Source organism: Capsicum annuum, chromosome 7 (assembly GCF_002878395.1).
Source record: "Capsicum annuum cultivar UCD-10X-F1 chromosome 7, UCD10Xv1.1, whole genome shotgun sequence".
NCBI classification, from domain to species: domain Eukaryota; kingdom Viridiplantae; phylum Streptophyta; class Magnoliopsida; order Solanales; family Solanaceae; genus Capsicum; species Capsicum annuum.
The window spans coordinates 216,789,115-216,804,187 of NC_061117.1; the positions used below are offsets into that span (position 1 = coordinate 216,789,115).

A 15,073-nucleotide genomic window follows, 5' to 3' on the forward strand; every position below is an offset into this window, starting at 1 on the left:
TTCCAAAACGTCTTTCAACGAATATTTTGCAGCACAGTCTTAACTGTTTCACAGCTCGATTCAGATGTAGTACTTTCAGCAGTAAACCCTCCGTGATTCGATTCGATGAAAGAAGTACGAAGTAGTAGTTACACATTAACTTATTTGTGGTCGGTAGTTGGCGGTTGGTCAAAGTTAATTGGGGTTCTTTTGTAAAATTTTAAAAAACTAGGGTCATATGCAATAATAATAAAAGTTAAAATTAGAATGGGAGAAAAACTAAAATAATGTAAAACTTGTTTTCACTTTTTCGAGAAATAAGTTGAAATTTTGATGGCTAATACCACAAATTTTATAAAGTGAAAAATTATTTCCAAAAAAGTAAAAGTTTTTTATGGCCAAACAACCTCTTGTACCAATTAGAAGTAACCACCTGTTTATAGTTCTATTTGGAAAGTCACCACACCCTAGTTATTACACACAGTATAGTAATTACATGATCTATTTATTTATCAATTATAGTGTAATTTTATATGTACTGTTTGATTGCACAAGCGTACTTAGTTAGACTACATTATAAAAATAAAATGTAATTATCAAAATTAAAAATTAATTTGATCAATAATTTATCTTTTTAAATGATGTTAAATTAAGTATTTAAGATACTTATTGTATCTTTAAAATAAATAAATTAACAAATATATCTTTTTAACTAATATTATAAAAATAATTGATATATATTTTTGAAATTAATAAAATTTTAATGTATTCAATAGTAAAATTAAAATTATAAATTTTTTAAGAACATTTTGGAATGCATGTTTACAAAATAATTAATATTATAAATATAATACCATTCACTTATTCAAATGTTTGACAAATACAGTAATTATCAATTCTAAAATGGATGGAATGCAATGTGAAATAACAAGTCAAGCTATTAACAAATAGACTGGGATTGAAATATAACATAAAGATTAAAAAAAGAAGCTCACATTATATTTTATGTCAAATTTCAGTATAACATAAGTTCCAACATTAATAAGATCAAAATAAAAATAACAAAAGAAAAAATTAAAAAATAACTTTGTAATTATACCTAATTACCAGCAATTCTCATTTCCTCGTGAGAATTTAAGAGTGTAATTACCTCCATTCAATTACACTGAATTCCTGTTAATCAAATAATTTTTTGGCCAAATGAATAGATTAACTATATAATGACACCAATTACATTCAAATCCAAACTTTAAAATTGCACCAATAATATTCAAATTTAATTCTCATGTGACTTTCCAAAGCCTTCAAGGGAATTTAGTTAAACCCCTTTCCACGTACATAAATTTGGCAATTCATAGTTATGGTAATGGTCCATAGGGAGAAATCATGTCATTTGTTGGGACTTGATTTGCATTTTGTATATTTATGGAGACCGTTGAGAACAATCAATAATTTGAATTGCTGACATGCTTAAAATTTTCTATACGAGGGAATTACAACTTGAAAGTAATTTTGTGCATTACATATGTTATATTAATAATTTAAATTTAATAAAATATTTCCTTTTAGTCGTGTCGGTAAGAAAATATTAATTTATAAATTATAATTAAAAAATAAATAAATAAATATTTGAATGCGTATATAACTCGATCTTTAAGGAAATTTATTTTCACCGGTCCAACAATATAACTCTTAGGTTATTTTTTTTTTTCCACCAAGATATAATAGCACTAATGTGACTCAGATAATTTCGAACCAGTTGAAAAGTTCAAAAACTAGACTACAAAAAACATCTTTCTTCATCATATGATAAAATTACTCTCTTTTATATATAGTGATTAAGTTGGAAACTTAAAATATTTTTCTTTAATTTGTCTCATCTCCAGATTTCCTTAGGCCAGATCTACATATATTTTCGAGGTGCTTCGGCATCCAGTAAACTTGATGCAAAATAGGTATAATTACATTAAAAATATATAAAAATAAGTATAAAACATATAAAAGCACCCACTAAACAAAAGTTGGATGGGTGCACTGACATTTAAGTTTATTTTAAACTTCTCCATTGAAGGAATGTCTTGGGTTCGAACCTTGTTGAGGTGATTTTTTTTTTTTTCAGCTTTTTAATTTTTTAAAAACCCACGATCCTAAATCCGCCACTGAATTTCCTTTCACCACTCCAACCTCAAAATATACGAAAAAGGTTGAAAATGAAGGCATCCACAGCACTATATATAGGAGACACATGCACCAAAAATGTTAAAGAAAATTTTTAGCATTTGCTTTGTTTATTCATACAACAAAAATGGCTAATGATGAGGTGATTCTGTTGGATTTCTGGCCTAGCATGTTTGGTATGAGGCTAAGGGTTGCACTTGCTGAAAAAGAGGTAAAATATGAGTACAAAGAAGAGGATTTGTGGAACAAAAGCCCTTTGCTTTTGCAGATGAATCCTGTCCACAAGAAAGTTCTGGTTTTGATTCACAATGGAAAGTCCATATGTGAGTCACTTATTGGAGTTGAGTACATTGATGAAGTGTGGAAGGACAAAGCCCCTTTGCTTCCTTGTGATCCTTATGAAAGAGCACAAGCTAGGTTCTGGGCTGACTACATTGATAAAAAGGTAAATTCATTCCCTTTCTCTTCTCTTTTCTAGGAACTATTACGACTCCTTAGCCAATTTGAATTAATTTGGAATTAAAACATTCTTGTTTGGTGTTGTATTTTTGTAGTGAAATGTTGTTTTTTAATGGTTTTGGTCAATAGTGACATGATAATGTTGTTACAGTTGTGCTCATTTTGATTTTATGTAATTCCCAATGTTCTTTGCGCTCAAGATATTCAGTCCTTGTGGGGTGTTAGAGCTTCACAAGAAATGGAATATTGTTTTGACTCTCCATGTTTAAGTCCTAGTTAATCCTCACTTCATAAGCTAGACTTACTTTGTTTTTTAGAAAAAGGACTTTAGACCTAAACTCAATCTCAAGACCTAGCTCATGAGATGATGATCACCGCATGTCGTGTATAAAAGCCAATATCCTGTCCCTACATCTCTAGGGGAACTCAGCACCCCTCACACACTCGTGTCTGGATAGCTGGAGCTACAATATAAAATGGTAGGAGTCTAGGATCAGGTAAGTGGGATGAGTTTGACTTAGTTACTATGTTATAAAATAGATCCAAGGCCTACCCAACTCCACATACAAGAAGATTTTCTTAAACCATATATATAAACCAATTTCCCATCCACACTGAAGAATTAAACTCAAACACATAGTTTGCAGGATCATTGTTCAAATTTATTTCACTAGTTTAATAGCGTAACACATGTATAGAAACACGAGCTACGTACAAGGAAAAACCACAGTCTATTAATCGTTTCTTGTTATAGAGTTGTTCCAATACTTTTTGGAGAAGCAATCTTCACTAGAATCATGCAACAGCAATTGCTGAAGGGAGAAGGAGAAATTTCGTCTGTTCATTTGTTCTATGGGAAGAACACATAAGTTCTCTCCCTTTATTAATGGCGACATTCTTAAGGATTGTGTCCTTTCATTATTAAATTTAAATTAAATATATAACAAATATATACATATTATTTATTAAGTATTTATTATTTACATGAATGCGAGTAGATCCACGTGGATGACCCGATCCGATTTCCTTCATACATTAATGTGGGAACTCAAAAAGAGTTCCTCGGGGTCCAATATCCATTTTTAACATGAACTAATTAGCCTTTTTTTCCTACTCTTTGTGGCATTTCAGATGTATGGTCTTGGAAAGAAGATATGGTTAACAAAAGGAGAAAAGCAAGAGGCAATTAAGAAAGATTTCATAGAATGCCTTAAGGTTCTGGAGGGAGCCCTAGGTGACAAGCCTTATTTTGGTTTTGTGGATATTTCTTTGATTGGGTATTACTGCTGGTTTTATACATATGAGACTTATGGTAACTTCAGCATAGAAGCTGAGTGCCCAAAATTTGTGGCATGGGCCAAGAGGTGCATGCAGAGGGACAGTGTGGCCAAATCTTTGCCTGACCAATACAAGGTGCTAAAAAAGAAGTTTGGAATTGAATAAACAGATGAATATGCGGGGAAGTTTTGTAGCGCACTCAATTGATTGACTATTTGAACTCTCATCATCTTATTGATGAGGACTCTATTTTCCACTCCATAATTCTCTTAAAAACATATATATAAAAACATGAAAAAAATAAAATATGCGTATGCAGTTTATGCATCATAATAATGTATTAAAAAAAAGCACTTCATTGTGCCTTCTTGAGTTGCAGTTTTCTATTTAAAAAAGTTTGTTTTGGTCATTGTCATGTAAGTCAATTTTACTTTTACTTTTAACTAACTTAGTTTTACGTATCTTGCGCGTGTACCTCACTTTAATAAGTTCAAATATTACATTAAATAGAATATTTTTTTAAATAATAAAGATAAATATAATAATTAAATTTAATATCTTTTGAGTATGTAAACATGGAGAATTTATTTACTAAACCTAGTTTTTATCAAAAATATTTTTAAAAATCGATCGACATTTATCTATCATCTGTAAATTGTAACAAAATAATACAATGATAGAGACATCAAAATAATACAATTAAAACAAATCTGTACACACAAAAATTTTCTCAAAGTTGTCTGACACCCATCTATCACCTGTAAACAATAACAAAATAATACAATAATCGTGATATCAAAATAATATAACTAAACCTAATATTTACATTAAAAAATTCCTCAAAGCCGACCAACATTTATCTATCACATGTAAACTGCAACAAAATAATACGATAAAAGTGATATCAAAATAATACAATTAATCTTAAATTTTACACACAAAAAATTCTCAAAGCCGAGATTCATCTATGAACTGTAAACTACCACAAAATAACAAACGAATAGAGATACCATGATAATACAATTAAACCTAATATTTACCTAAAAAAAATTCAAAGTAGACTCACATTCATCTGGCATTTGTAAATTAAAATAAAACAATAAGATAATAAAGATATCAAAACAATACAATTAAATCTAACTTTTACACAATAAATTCTTCAAAGTCAACCGACATTCATCTACGACCTGTAAACTATAAAAATAAATATTATAGTGATCACAAAGCTTTGATTTTGATCCAACTAATTCTTGCCTGAGCAAAAATTTTGACCTTAAAGAATGATTTTGAATGAAAACAAAGAAGATATATCTATATATACACACACATGTTGAATTCTATTATGCTGACAAAAACAGTGAAGAAGTTGAGGATTAATTAGAAAATCAAGCATCCATCAATCTAGATATCCAATCGAATCAAGTTAGATAAGCATCAATCATATTCTCCCAATAGACAAATCGGTTTGTTATCTAGTTTAACATATATCTCAATATTTATAGAAGTATTGTCTTCTATTTTAGGAGCATTTTTCTAATTGATCAGTAGAAAGAAAAATATTAATTAAGTCTCCTACCATGTATTGTAGGAGTCTTATATATTTTAGGAAATTTAGTAGAAAGAAAAATTAATTAATTTTTCTACCATATATTTTAAGAGTTTCATATATTTTAAAAAATCTAATTAATATAATAAAAAATAATTAAATAATAAATTAAAAAATTATGAAAAGACAGTTCTATCTAAATAAGAAGTTTTTAATGAAAAACAAAAAGTTCAATCATTTTTGTAAGATATTCATACTTTTAATATATTTATTTTATAAATTATAGATATAGATAAGAGACTCTTACCTTATGTCTTGTTCAATGATTGTGGGGCTTCTCTTTTTTGTTTTTTGTAATAATAAGTGATTTAAGTTTTATTTTGTAACTATCATCAACAACCACAAACCTTATGTCTTGTTCAATGATTGTGGGGCTTCTCTTTTTTGTTTTTTGCAATAATAAGTGATTTAAGTTTTATTTTGTAACTATCATCAACAACCACAAAGTTAGATCTCAATTACAAAGAAATGTGATCAATTATATGATTCTATTTTATGCCATTAGGAACATAAATCGATGAGAGTTCTATTAATTTACTATTTCTCGATTCTCGTTTGTTCTATTTTTTTATTTGTTTTAAAGAGCACGATTAATCTCGCCTTTTGTCTTAGTTAAATCTGCAACTGATCTTTTGATAAACTAAATAGTAATTTTTGGAAAAATTCGTTTGCCCACAAAAATTTGGCCTAGTCATAATAACAAAAATGTCATGTTGACATTATAAATCAGATTTTTTTTTTACACTTTTATCCTTCTATTCAAATTTAAAATATTCTCTTAATTTATTTTTTATTTTTGGCTAAAGCCATCGACAGACCCTCAAATTTGTTTTGAAAATTTACTTAGACCCCTCAACTAAGACCTGTACCTATCAGGTTCCTAATCCACCCAAATTTTGATCCAAGTAGGTACATAGAGAGTGTATTACACTCGCGTGGCACAAACGACGAATAAAATAATGACACTTGGCACTGAATTCAAAATTAATTAAAAAATATTCCATAACTAATTAAATTATAGTTAAAAAATTATAAAAAAATTTAAATAAACCCCCTACCCCCCCCCCCCTCCACACCCTCCTCTTCTTTACAATTTTGTTGAATTAAATTTATAATTTTGTAAATTGAATTAAATTTACATTTTTGTTGATTTGTGGAAAAAAATGAATTTACATTGTTCCGATAAAATTTTGTTTTTTCTAGCAAAGTTTTATTTTTTCCGATAAAGTTTCTTTTTTTCTAGCAAACTAATCGCGGAAAAAATTAAGAATAAGATCGAACTAAAAATAAAAAAATTCAAATCGAATTCATAGATAAATTCAAAACTAAGAACAAAAAAGGAGAAAAAGTAGAAAAAATGGAAGGTAAATTGGTAAAGTTTCATTTTTTCCAGCAAAGTTCTATTTTTCCGGCAAACTAATGGCCAAAAAAAAATTAAGAATAAGATCAAACTAAGAATAAAAAAAATTTAAATTGAATTCAAAGATAAATTCAAAACTAAGAACAAAAAAAGAGGAAAAGTAGAAAAAATGAAAGGTAAATTAAGTTTAAGAAAAAAAATGAGGAAGAAGAGTGGGAAAGAAGATGAAGAGGAGGTGGGGGGTATCGGATTGGGTGGGTGGGGGAGCCTTTTTTTAAAAAAGTTTTATTTTATTAAAAAAAAATTATGGCCCTCAGTGCCACTTGGAGCGATTTCATTGGATAATTATTCAAAAAAACGTGTCTCACGCGCCCCTAGTGAGTGGACAACACGCGGAGTGCCACATAAGCAAAAAAGGCCTGATTGAATCAAATTCGGGTGGGTTAGGGGCCTGATAGCTATAAGTCTTAGTTGAGGGGTCTAAGTGAATTTTCAAAACAAGTTTGAGGGTCTGTGTCGACAGGCAGATCCAGAATTCTGAGGTACCGGGTGCCATACCGTCCAAGTAGGATTTGCGGGTCGATTCTTTTAATTTTAGGTTACAATTTGGGTTATTTATTATTATTTTTATTTTATACGCAAATCGATCAAATACGTCTAGTGAGTTATATTCTTTTTTTTTAGATATTTTGAGATCAAAAACTCCTAAGTAGTTTAATTTTTTTTTTCTGATATAAGAGGTCTTATTCTTCAAAACTTTGAGAGAGAAAAAGATATTTTTCATGTTAAAAATTTAAATTTATACAAACTATATGATACAGTTATCTTAATATATTCATATTTCATTACCTTTATATGTTGAGAGTGTTGTTGCAGATATATAATTTGAAAGAACTAAAACTTATAGCTTCAACTTAATCATCTTCACTTAGTTCACACGATCGAAAACTTATAATTTTATAGACTTGAACTTTTTTAAAAACTTTAATATGTTCCTAGTAATATTTATGTGACGTTTAAGATTTAATACTCATTAATTTACACAAATACACATAAAATACTAGTATCAAGAGATTAAACAAGAGAAAGTTTTAGAAAAGCAGGAATTAATTAAAGAAAAACAACCCATTTAAATTAATAAAAAATAGCAAGTAAATGAAATTAATGAAAAAACCTAAAAAGAGGAATAAAAAGACAACTAAACCCTTGACACACATCTAACGAAAGACACAAAAACAAAGTGGGGGTGGCTAAAGTGTTGAGCAGCTTCCCTTTGTGCAAGCAAGGGAAGGAGGAAAAAATTACAATGCTCATATTGACAAGGATTCAATCCCTGGTCTACAGGGTGGTACTCTCTTCCTATTGCTGGTGGCACTAACTATCACTCTGTACATGGGGTGGCAAGTATATTATATAATCAATTCTTCTGCATTATATGCATATATATATATATATATATATACATACAGTGTCTCAATCGAGGTCTGCGGGTGCCGTGCTACCCCACGAGTACACATAGATCCGCCCCTGCTTGTGGATGGATTTAGAGCCTTTATTTTTCAATACATGAAAACTTTCAACTTCTTGGATTCCCGCGATTTCAAATTCTTATAAACACATTTCTACTTCCAATTAGCAAATACGAGTAGGCAATTCCCATAACACATTTCTATTCCAAGGAGTAGCATTCCTATTAAATGGCAAGCATATATATAGAATTACAATTTTTTTTTTTTAAATCTCTATAAGTACACAAACATATAGAGAGAGATTTTCTTCTTAATTTTTCATTGTCATATTGTAATTCCATAATTCTCAAATTCCTATCAATGCGTCCCTATTCCAATTTTTTTCTTAAGAATACTACTAAATGGTCAAATATGTATAAAATCATTTTTGGTTATTCTCCCTTTGTACACAAATACGTATTGTAGTTCATACGTGTTCATATGTGTCGGCCCTAACTAACAACAACACAATGAAGTTATACATTAATGTTGTAGTTGAAAGTCATTATGTTAAGCTGATTTGATAACTTGTGAATAATTACTAATAATTACTAAACCTCTAATTAAGTAATTTTATTAATTATTGTATTTAAATAAATCTAAACTACATATTTTAAAAAAAATTAAATATAATTAAAATAAACATTTCGATAACGGTAGTCAAAACTCAAAATCCTTTAGACATGGTATGAGTTGACACATTATAAAAATCATATAGTCCATAAGTGTCGGCCCTAGATAACTACAACACAATAGAGTTGTACATTAATGTTGCAGTTTCATGTCTCTATTTTATGTCGTTTGATTGCTAGCGAATCATTATTTATATTTGTTTTAAATATGACCTTTAAATTAGACATTTAAATATTTTTTAAATGCAATTTTGGATTTCAATAACAATAGTCAAAATTTAAAATAGTTAAGACATAGTAAACAATGACACATTTGTAGTAACCATAAAAATCATATAGTTTATGTGAATGACTATAGTTAACAATAATCCAAAAGAGCAACACTTTAATATTGTAGTCTTGCACTCATATATCACATCAATTTATAATTTGTGAATGGTTAATTATATTTATCTATTAATATGACCTCTAACTACGGAATTATTAAATATTATGTTTAAATAATTCAAATTATATATTTAAATACTTGTTTAATTATAATTTTTAAAATTAGTGTAACAAAGATTAATAATATTGTATTATTACTTGGGTCTCAAATTTATTCTCATATGTTTTGTTTATAAGGAGTTAAATTGTGTGAAATGTGAATGTTGATGAACAATTTCAATTATATTTGTTTGTCAAATTAATATCTGAAAAGTCACAATTTGTAATTTTTTTTGTATAATTTTTAAAAATTTAATTATAAAATTATAAGTTGATCTAATTAATTTAAGTTCAAAAACTAATTCAATTAATCTATAATATATTAAAAGTGTGAAGTCCCTTAGAAAAGTGATTTGAACTTTTTGCCCTTAATTAAATGACTCCGTAATATATAGGCAAAATCGTTTTTTCACATTTTTTCTTCAATTTTTAATATTGAATATTGACTATAATCTATAATCTATATCTATAATATATTAAAAGTGTGAAGACCCTTAGAAAAGTGATTTGAACTTTTTGCCCTCCATTAAAAGAGTTCGTAATAGACAAAATTATCTTTTATTATTTTTTAAAATTATTATTTAATTTTATTGAGTGTCACACTCTTTTTTTTTCAAACGATTGATTTTAAGTTTCGGAAGGGTTTTTATCATTAAAATGACAAAAGATGAAAATTTATTTCAAAAAGGACTATTTACATTTTTTATTCAGAGTCACCACTTGACATAATCCGGTGTGTCAAGTCACCTTTGGAAACCCTTTTCAAAACTGTTTGACTCTTTAAAACCGATTTGCGAACAGAGATTCCGACTAAGGAATTCTGTTTACCGAAGGGAAGGTGTTAGGTACCCCTTGATCCCGTGGTTCAACCACGGTCGCTTGGTGGAGCGTATCGGCTAATTTGACACTACGAATATATGAACCACACAAAAACACATAAAATAATTAATCAAACAGACAAAATAAAATAAATCCCAAATATAGTGTACAGTCCGAGTTATACAGTCCCGAAAAATTAAAAATACAGAAATGTAAATCCTACTCTAAACTAACCCTAAACTATGCTCCAATGCTTTACCCGATGCCTCAGGTCTTCATCACGAACCTCCTTTGCATACATGATAGTCGGGGAATTCCCCGAATGACTCAATACAAATCTCTCGGGGCATTCCCCGGCCAAATGAATACATTTTAATACAATAAAAATGAGAAAATCACTTAGCACAAATATTTACACATTCAAGGATTAAAATCCTACAAGTTGCCTACCCCGAAACCTAGAATTTGCCTATCGAATTAACGGCCTAATCATGATACTATCGTGTTCGACAATATTCATACTTAAACCAAAATCAATGAATCTTAATCAATCCAAATTCAGTCTTTTTTTATCAATTTCTTAATTCCGTCCAAACAACCAATTTCAATTCTCAATCGAGATACCATTTCACCAAACCATAATCAAGAAAAACCAACCACGAATCAAAATAAACATGCATTCATCACCAATAAGGATCAAACAACACACAATGTTGAATTCAATGCATCGGGTATCATCAACAATGAAACAAAAAGAATGAGAAAGTAGAATCAGACCTCAATTGAAGCATTATTAGGCCAAATTATGTGACCAAAAATCGAGACCGCATCCGAAAACCTCTACTTGAACCTCAACAATGAATCTGCGACTCGAGTCTCCAATCCGATGAACCCAAAATTCTGATTACGCTAAGAACGATCTCAAATGAATCCTAATTTGTTTGTTTTCTGACGGATCTGTGAAACTTCAAATGAGTTTTCACAGAAAACCATCGGATTTGGACGGCGACTGGCGATGTTCCCCAGTGAGAAATTGCCAAAAAATAGTCAGTGAACATCTATTTCTGCCTCTCTCCTTTAATTTCACGATCTCCTCTCTGATCTCTCTCTCGCGTGGATCTCTCGATCTCTCCCTCTTCATTGTTTCTACTTGCTATCCGTCCTCATCTCTTTCTCGAACTCTACTATGCGTGTGTGCGATAGTGAGAGGGTGGTGATTGTATTTGGTGAGGATTAGTGATTCCTCCTTTTTTGGAAATGGAAGTAAATGTGTATGTGTATTTTTTGTGAGAGTGAGAGTTGGTGAGGAGTGTGTGATTCTCCTGGTGGAGAAGATAATTTCTATGTGTATGTGTTTTTGGGTGTTGAAAAAAAATGAAGAATGATATTGTTCTCTGTATATTCCTGTAGGTCCCTCCTTTTTCCTTTTTCTTTTGTGATCCTTTCTTTTTTTGTATATTGTGTGATGGTGTAAATATGTTGAACAGTGGAAAAAAATGAAGGAAGTGGATGGGTAGGGGTAGGGTAGGTGGGGTAGAGGTAGGGTATGGGGTGGGGTGGTGATATATCCGCTTTTAATTTGCGAGGTTGTTAGGATAGGATTAAAACAAGATAAAATTTATTAAGGGTTGTTATTTTTGTATTTTATGGAGGGATAATCATGTGGGTGAGAGTGTATGTCAATGCGAGGTAAAAATGGATGAATTGGGTTTTTGGGAGGGGCAAAATTATGTGTCTACATCATGCCCCTCTTTGCATGTAAACACAAAGTGTTTTCAGACAAAGAAGTAGACAACGAGACAGAATTTTGTCCCGACCATTATTCAAAAGAAGTAAAAAAAAAAAGAAGTTTGGAGACCAAGTCTTGATTTAGGGCATCCTACCTACCCAAGTTATGAGAGAGTCAAGTCGCAGGTATCTCAAAGGATTGGGAGGAGATGGACAATACCGAGTTGGAGAGTCGAGTGAGGTCCCGTCGAGGTTCCGGTCCGCGGCTCTGTTATTACATCAAAATAAAAATTACAAGTCCAAACATAAATGAAATTACAAAAAATCCTATCTATGCAGCTTCTTTTGGACTCTTGACTTGAGTTTTATCACCTTATTCTTCAGGCGGGCTCCTGACTTGCAATTTCTTCAACTTGTTGCTTGGTTTTCAATTTCTTCACCCTGTTCTCCAGGTGGGCTCCTGACTTGCTATTTTTCAATTTCTTCACCTTGTTGTTTGACTTTCCATTTATTCACCCTGTTCTTCGGACGGATTCCAATGTTGCTTGAATTATCAAAACAAGGAATGCGTCTCCTTACAAATGCCACTTGAATTACCCAAACAAGAAAGTGTGTCTCCTTATAAATGCCGGTTGAATTATCCAAACAAGAAAGTGCGTCTCCTTACAAATGCCGCTTGAATTACCTAAACAAGGAAATCGTGTCTCCTTACAAATGTTGCTTGTATTACCCAAACAAGGAAGTGCATCTCCTTACTAATGTCGCTAGAAATACCCAAATAGGAAAGTGTGTCTCCTTACCAATGCCTTTTGAATTACCAAAGTAATAAAGTGTGTCTCCTTACCAATGTTGCTTGAATTACCAAAACAAGGAAGCGTTTCTCTTTACCAATGCTTCTTGAATTACCCAAACAAGAAAGTGTGTCTCCTTACCAATGTCGCTTGAATTGCCCAAATAAGGAAGCGCGTCTCCTTACAAATGTTGCTTGAATTAACTAAATAAGGAAGTGCGTCTCCTTACAAATGTCACTTGAATTATCAAAATAAGGAAGTGTGTTTCCTTACCAATATTGCTTGAATTGTCCAAACAAGGGAGTGCATCTCCTTACAAATGTCACTTGAATTACCCAAAATAAGGAAGTGTATCTCCTTACAAATATTGCTTGAATTTCCCCAAACAAGGAAGTGCGTCTCCTCGAGATATTGGATTATGAGCTTCACAGTGGTTTTTGATTACCAAACCTGTGCAATAACATTGCCTCTTGCATTTGTAGAAATGAGAATATTCCGACCTCTGATGTCTAGGCTTTGGAATTCTTCATCTAAATGTAACATGTGTTCTTATTTTATACAAAGAAAACTTGTGAGTATAAAAACATGATGGTTGGTTTGTGGCTTAAGCTTTTGCGACAATTGCTCTTGCCCTCGTCACATTTAATCTTGCTTTCGACCATTAGCATATGTCACTAACTTGCTGCATCATTGACCCAAATTCAGATTATTAAGAGTGACTCTGAACCAAACACAGTATCTCTGTTTTACCGTACTTCTCAGATAAACCCTTTGAACCTTGGTATTTCCATGAGTTGCCAGACTTGTCAGTTGACAAAAATTTCTGCATGTCTTATTTTGGCTCACAATCATGTCTCTTTCATGTGTTGGCCTTTTGTCTTGCTTGCGCAATTGAAGAAGCTGGTAGCTAGTTTTGAAATTTTTTCTCACTTGTTTTGATATGGACTTGACTCAAAGACAAGAGAAAAATGACAATGACTTTTATTTGGACAACTGACTCAAGAAAATAAAATAAAAATAAAGAAGAAAGAAAAGATAATGAATGTCCCCATTTGAAATAAAGAAATGAAAAATTTATCTAGAAATGACAGTCATCTCTAATGATTATGCCATGCATTTTGGATTAAACTGTCTGATCTTTCCATCCAAACTTTCTACCAATTTTTGTTGAGTTAATGGCCATGAAACTGAGTTGTTTCCTTAGGTCAATCGCATTTAAGACCTCATTCGGCTGGTGACACCTTGAAGGGTTTTTACCAACAAGCCTCTCTCATTTTCTTTTCCTCAGCTCACCATTGTCTTATAGTGTCTATAAGGGTTTTCCACTAATGAGACTCTCTTATCTTTATTTCCCTTAACTCACAGTCATCTTACGGTGCCCGTGAGAGTTTTCACCGATAAGACTCTCTCCTTTTTATCTCTCTCAACTTACCATCATCTTACGGTGTTCGTGAGGATTTTCACCAATAAGACTCTCTCATTTTTATTTCTCTCCTGATTTCGTATGCTGAGGAAGAGAAGTAGTTCCCAAATGTATCATCATATACCTTGCACGCTTAGCCTTAACATCCTCAAAGATTGATCTGAAGGTCTTTCTTTGGTTGTAACTTGAATTTTGGATAGGGTTAGAAAGAAAGGATGGCATGGGACCCAAACGACACTTGAAGTGGGGTGGGACTTACAACTTTTGGAATCGACTCAAACAATGAGGATTAACTCATGTCCCAGTTTATTTTGACTGGGTGACTCTAAATTATTTATTTGGATAGACCGAGCTCAGAGTAGGGCAGCCTACGTATCTCACCCCCGAAAGAGGAGAATCAGGTCGCACGTAGTTTCGGCAGCTCATTCTTTGCTTGATTTTGATTTCTTTGTTTTTCTCTTTTATTGACTCTTTTTGTCTTTGTGATTTTTTCTGACTCTATTTTTCTTGACATTCTTCTCTTTTCTTTATTTTTGGACACATTTTTTCTCTCTTGTTTTTTTCTTCTTTTAGAATTTTTCTGACACTATTTTTTTTTGCTCGACACTTTTTTTTAGCTTTGCTGACTCTATCTTGATTCCAAAAGAGGTGTATGAAAGAAAATAACACTAAGGCTCAAATGAGGTACACAAAGAATGACACAATGTATGGATAGCAGAATGAAATGCCTTCATCATATCAATCATTGAAAATGTCAGTACATATCATGCAATATGAAAGTGAAAGATGAAGATCATTGTGACATCTCTTACAACATTAACTTTGA

The 15,073-nt window shown here is 31.2% G+C and overlaps 1 protein-coding gene across 1 annotated transcript; it reads left to right on the plus strand.

The window, feature by feature from the left end:
• Window positions 1–2,198: 2,198 nt before the first annotated feature.
• Window positions 2,199–4,303, plus strand: LOC107877370 (probable glutathione S-transferase). Its single transcript, XM_016724026.2, has 2 exons — window positions 2,199–2,602; window positions 3,748–4,303. Exons 1-2 carry the CDS (start codon window positions 2,285–2,287, stop codon window positions 4,057–4,059), a joined length of 630 nt encoding a protein of 209 aa, XP_016579512.2. The 5' UTR covers window positions 2,199–2,284; the 3' UTR covers window positions 4,060–4,303.
• The last annotated feature ends 10,770 nt before the right edge of the window (window positions 4,304–15,073 follow it).

Excerpts from the sequence above, each read along its gene's own strand:
- LOC107877370 (XM_016724026.2), top strand. The coding sequence starts at position 2,285 with ATGGCTAATGATGAGGTGATTCTGTTGGATTTCTGGCCTAGCATGTTT. Across the intron at positions 2,603-3,747 it reads CTGACTACATTGATAAAAAG|ATGTATGGTCTTGGAAAGAA; the intron begins GTAAATTCATTC and ends GTGGCATTTCAG.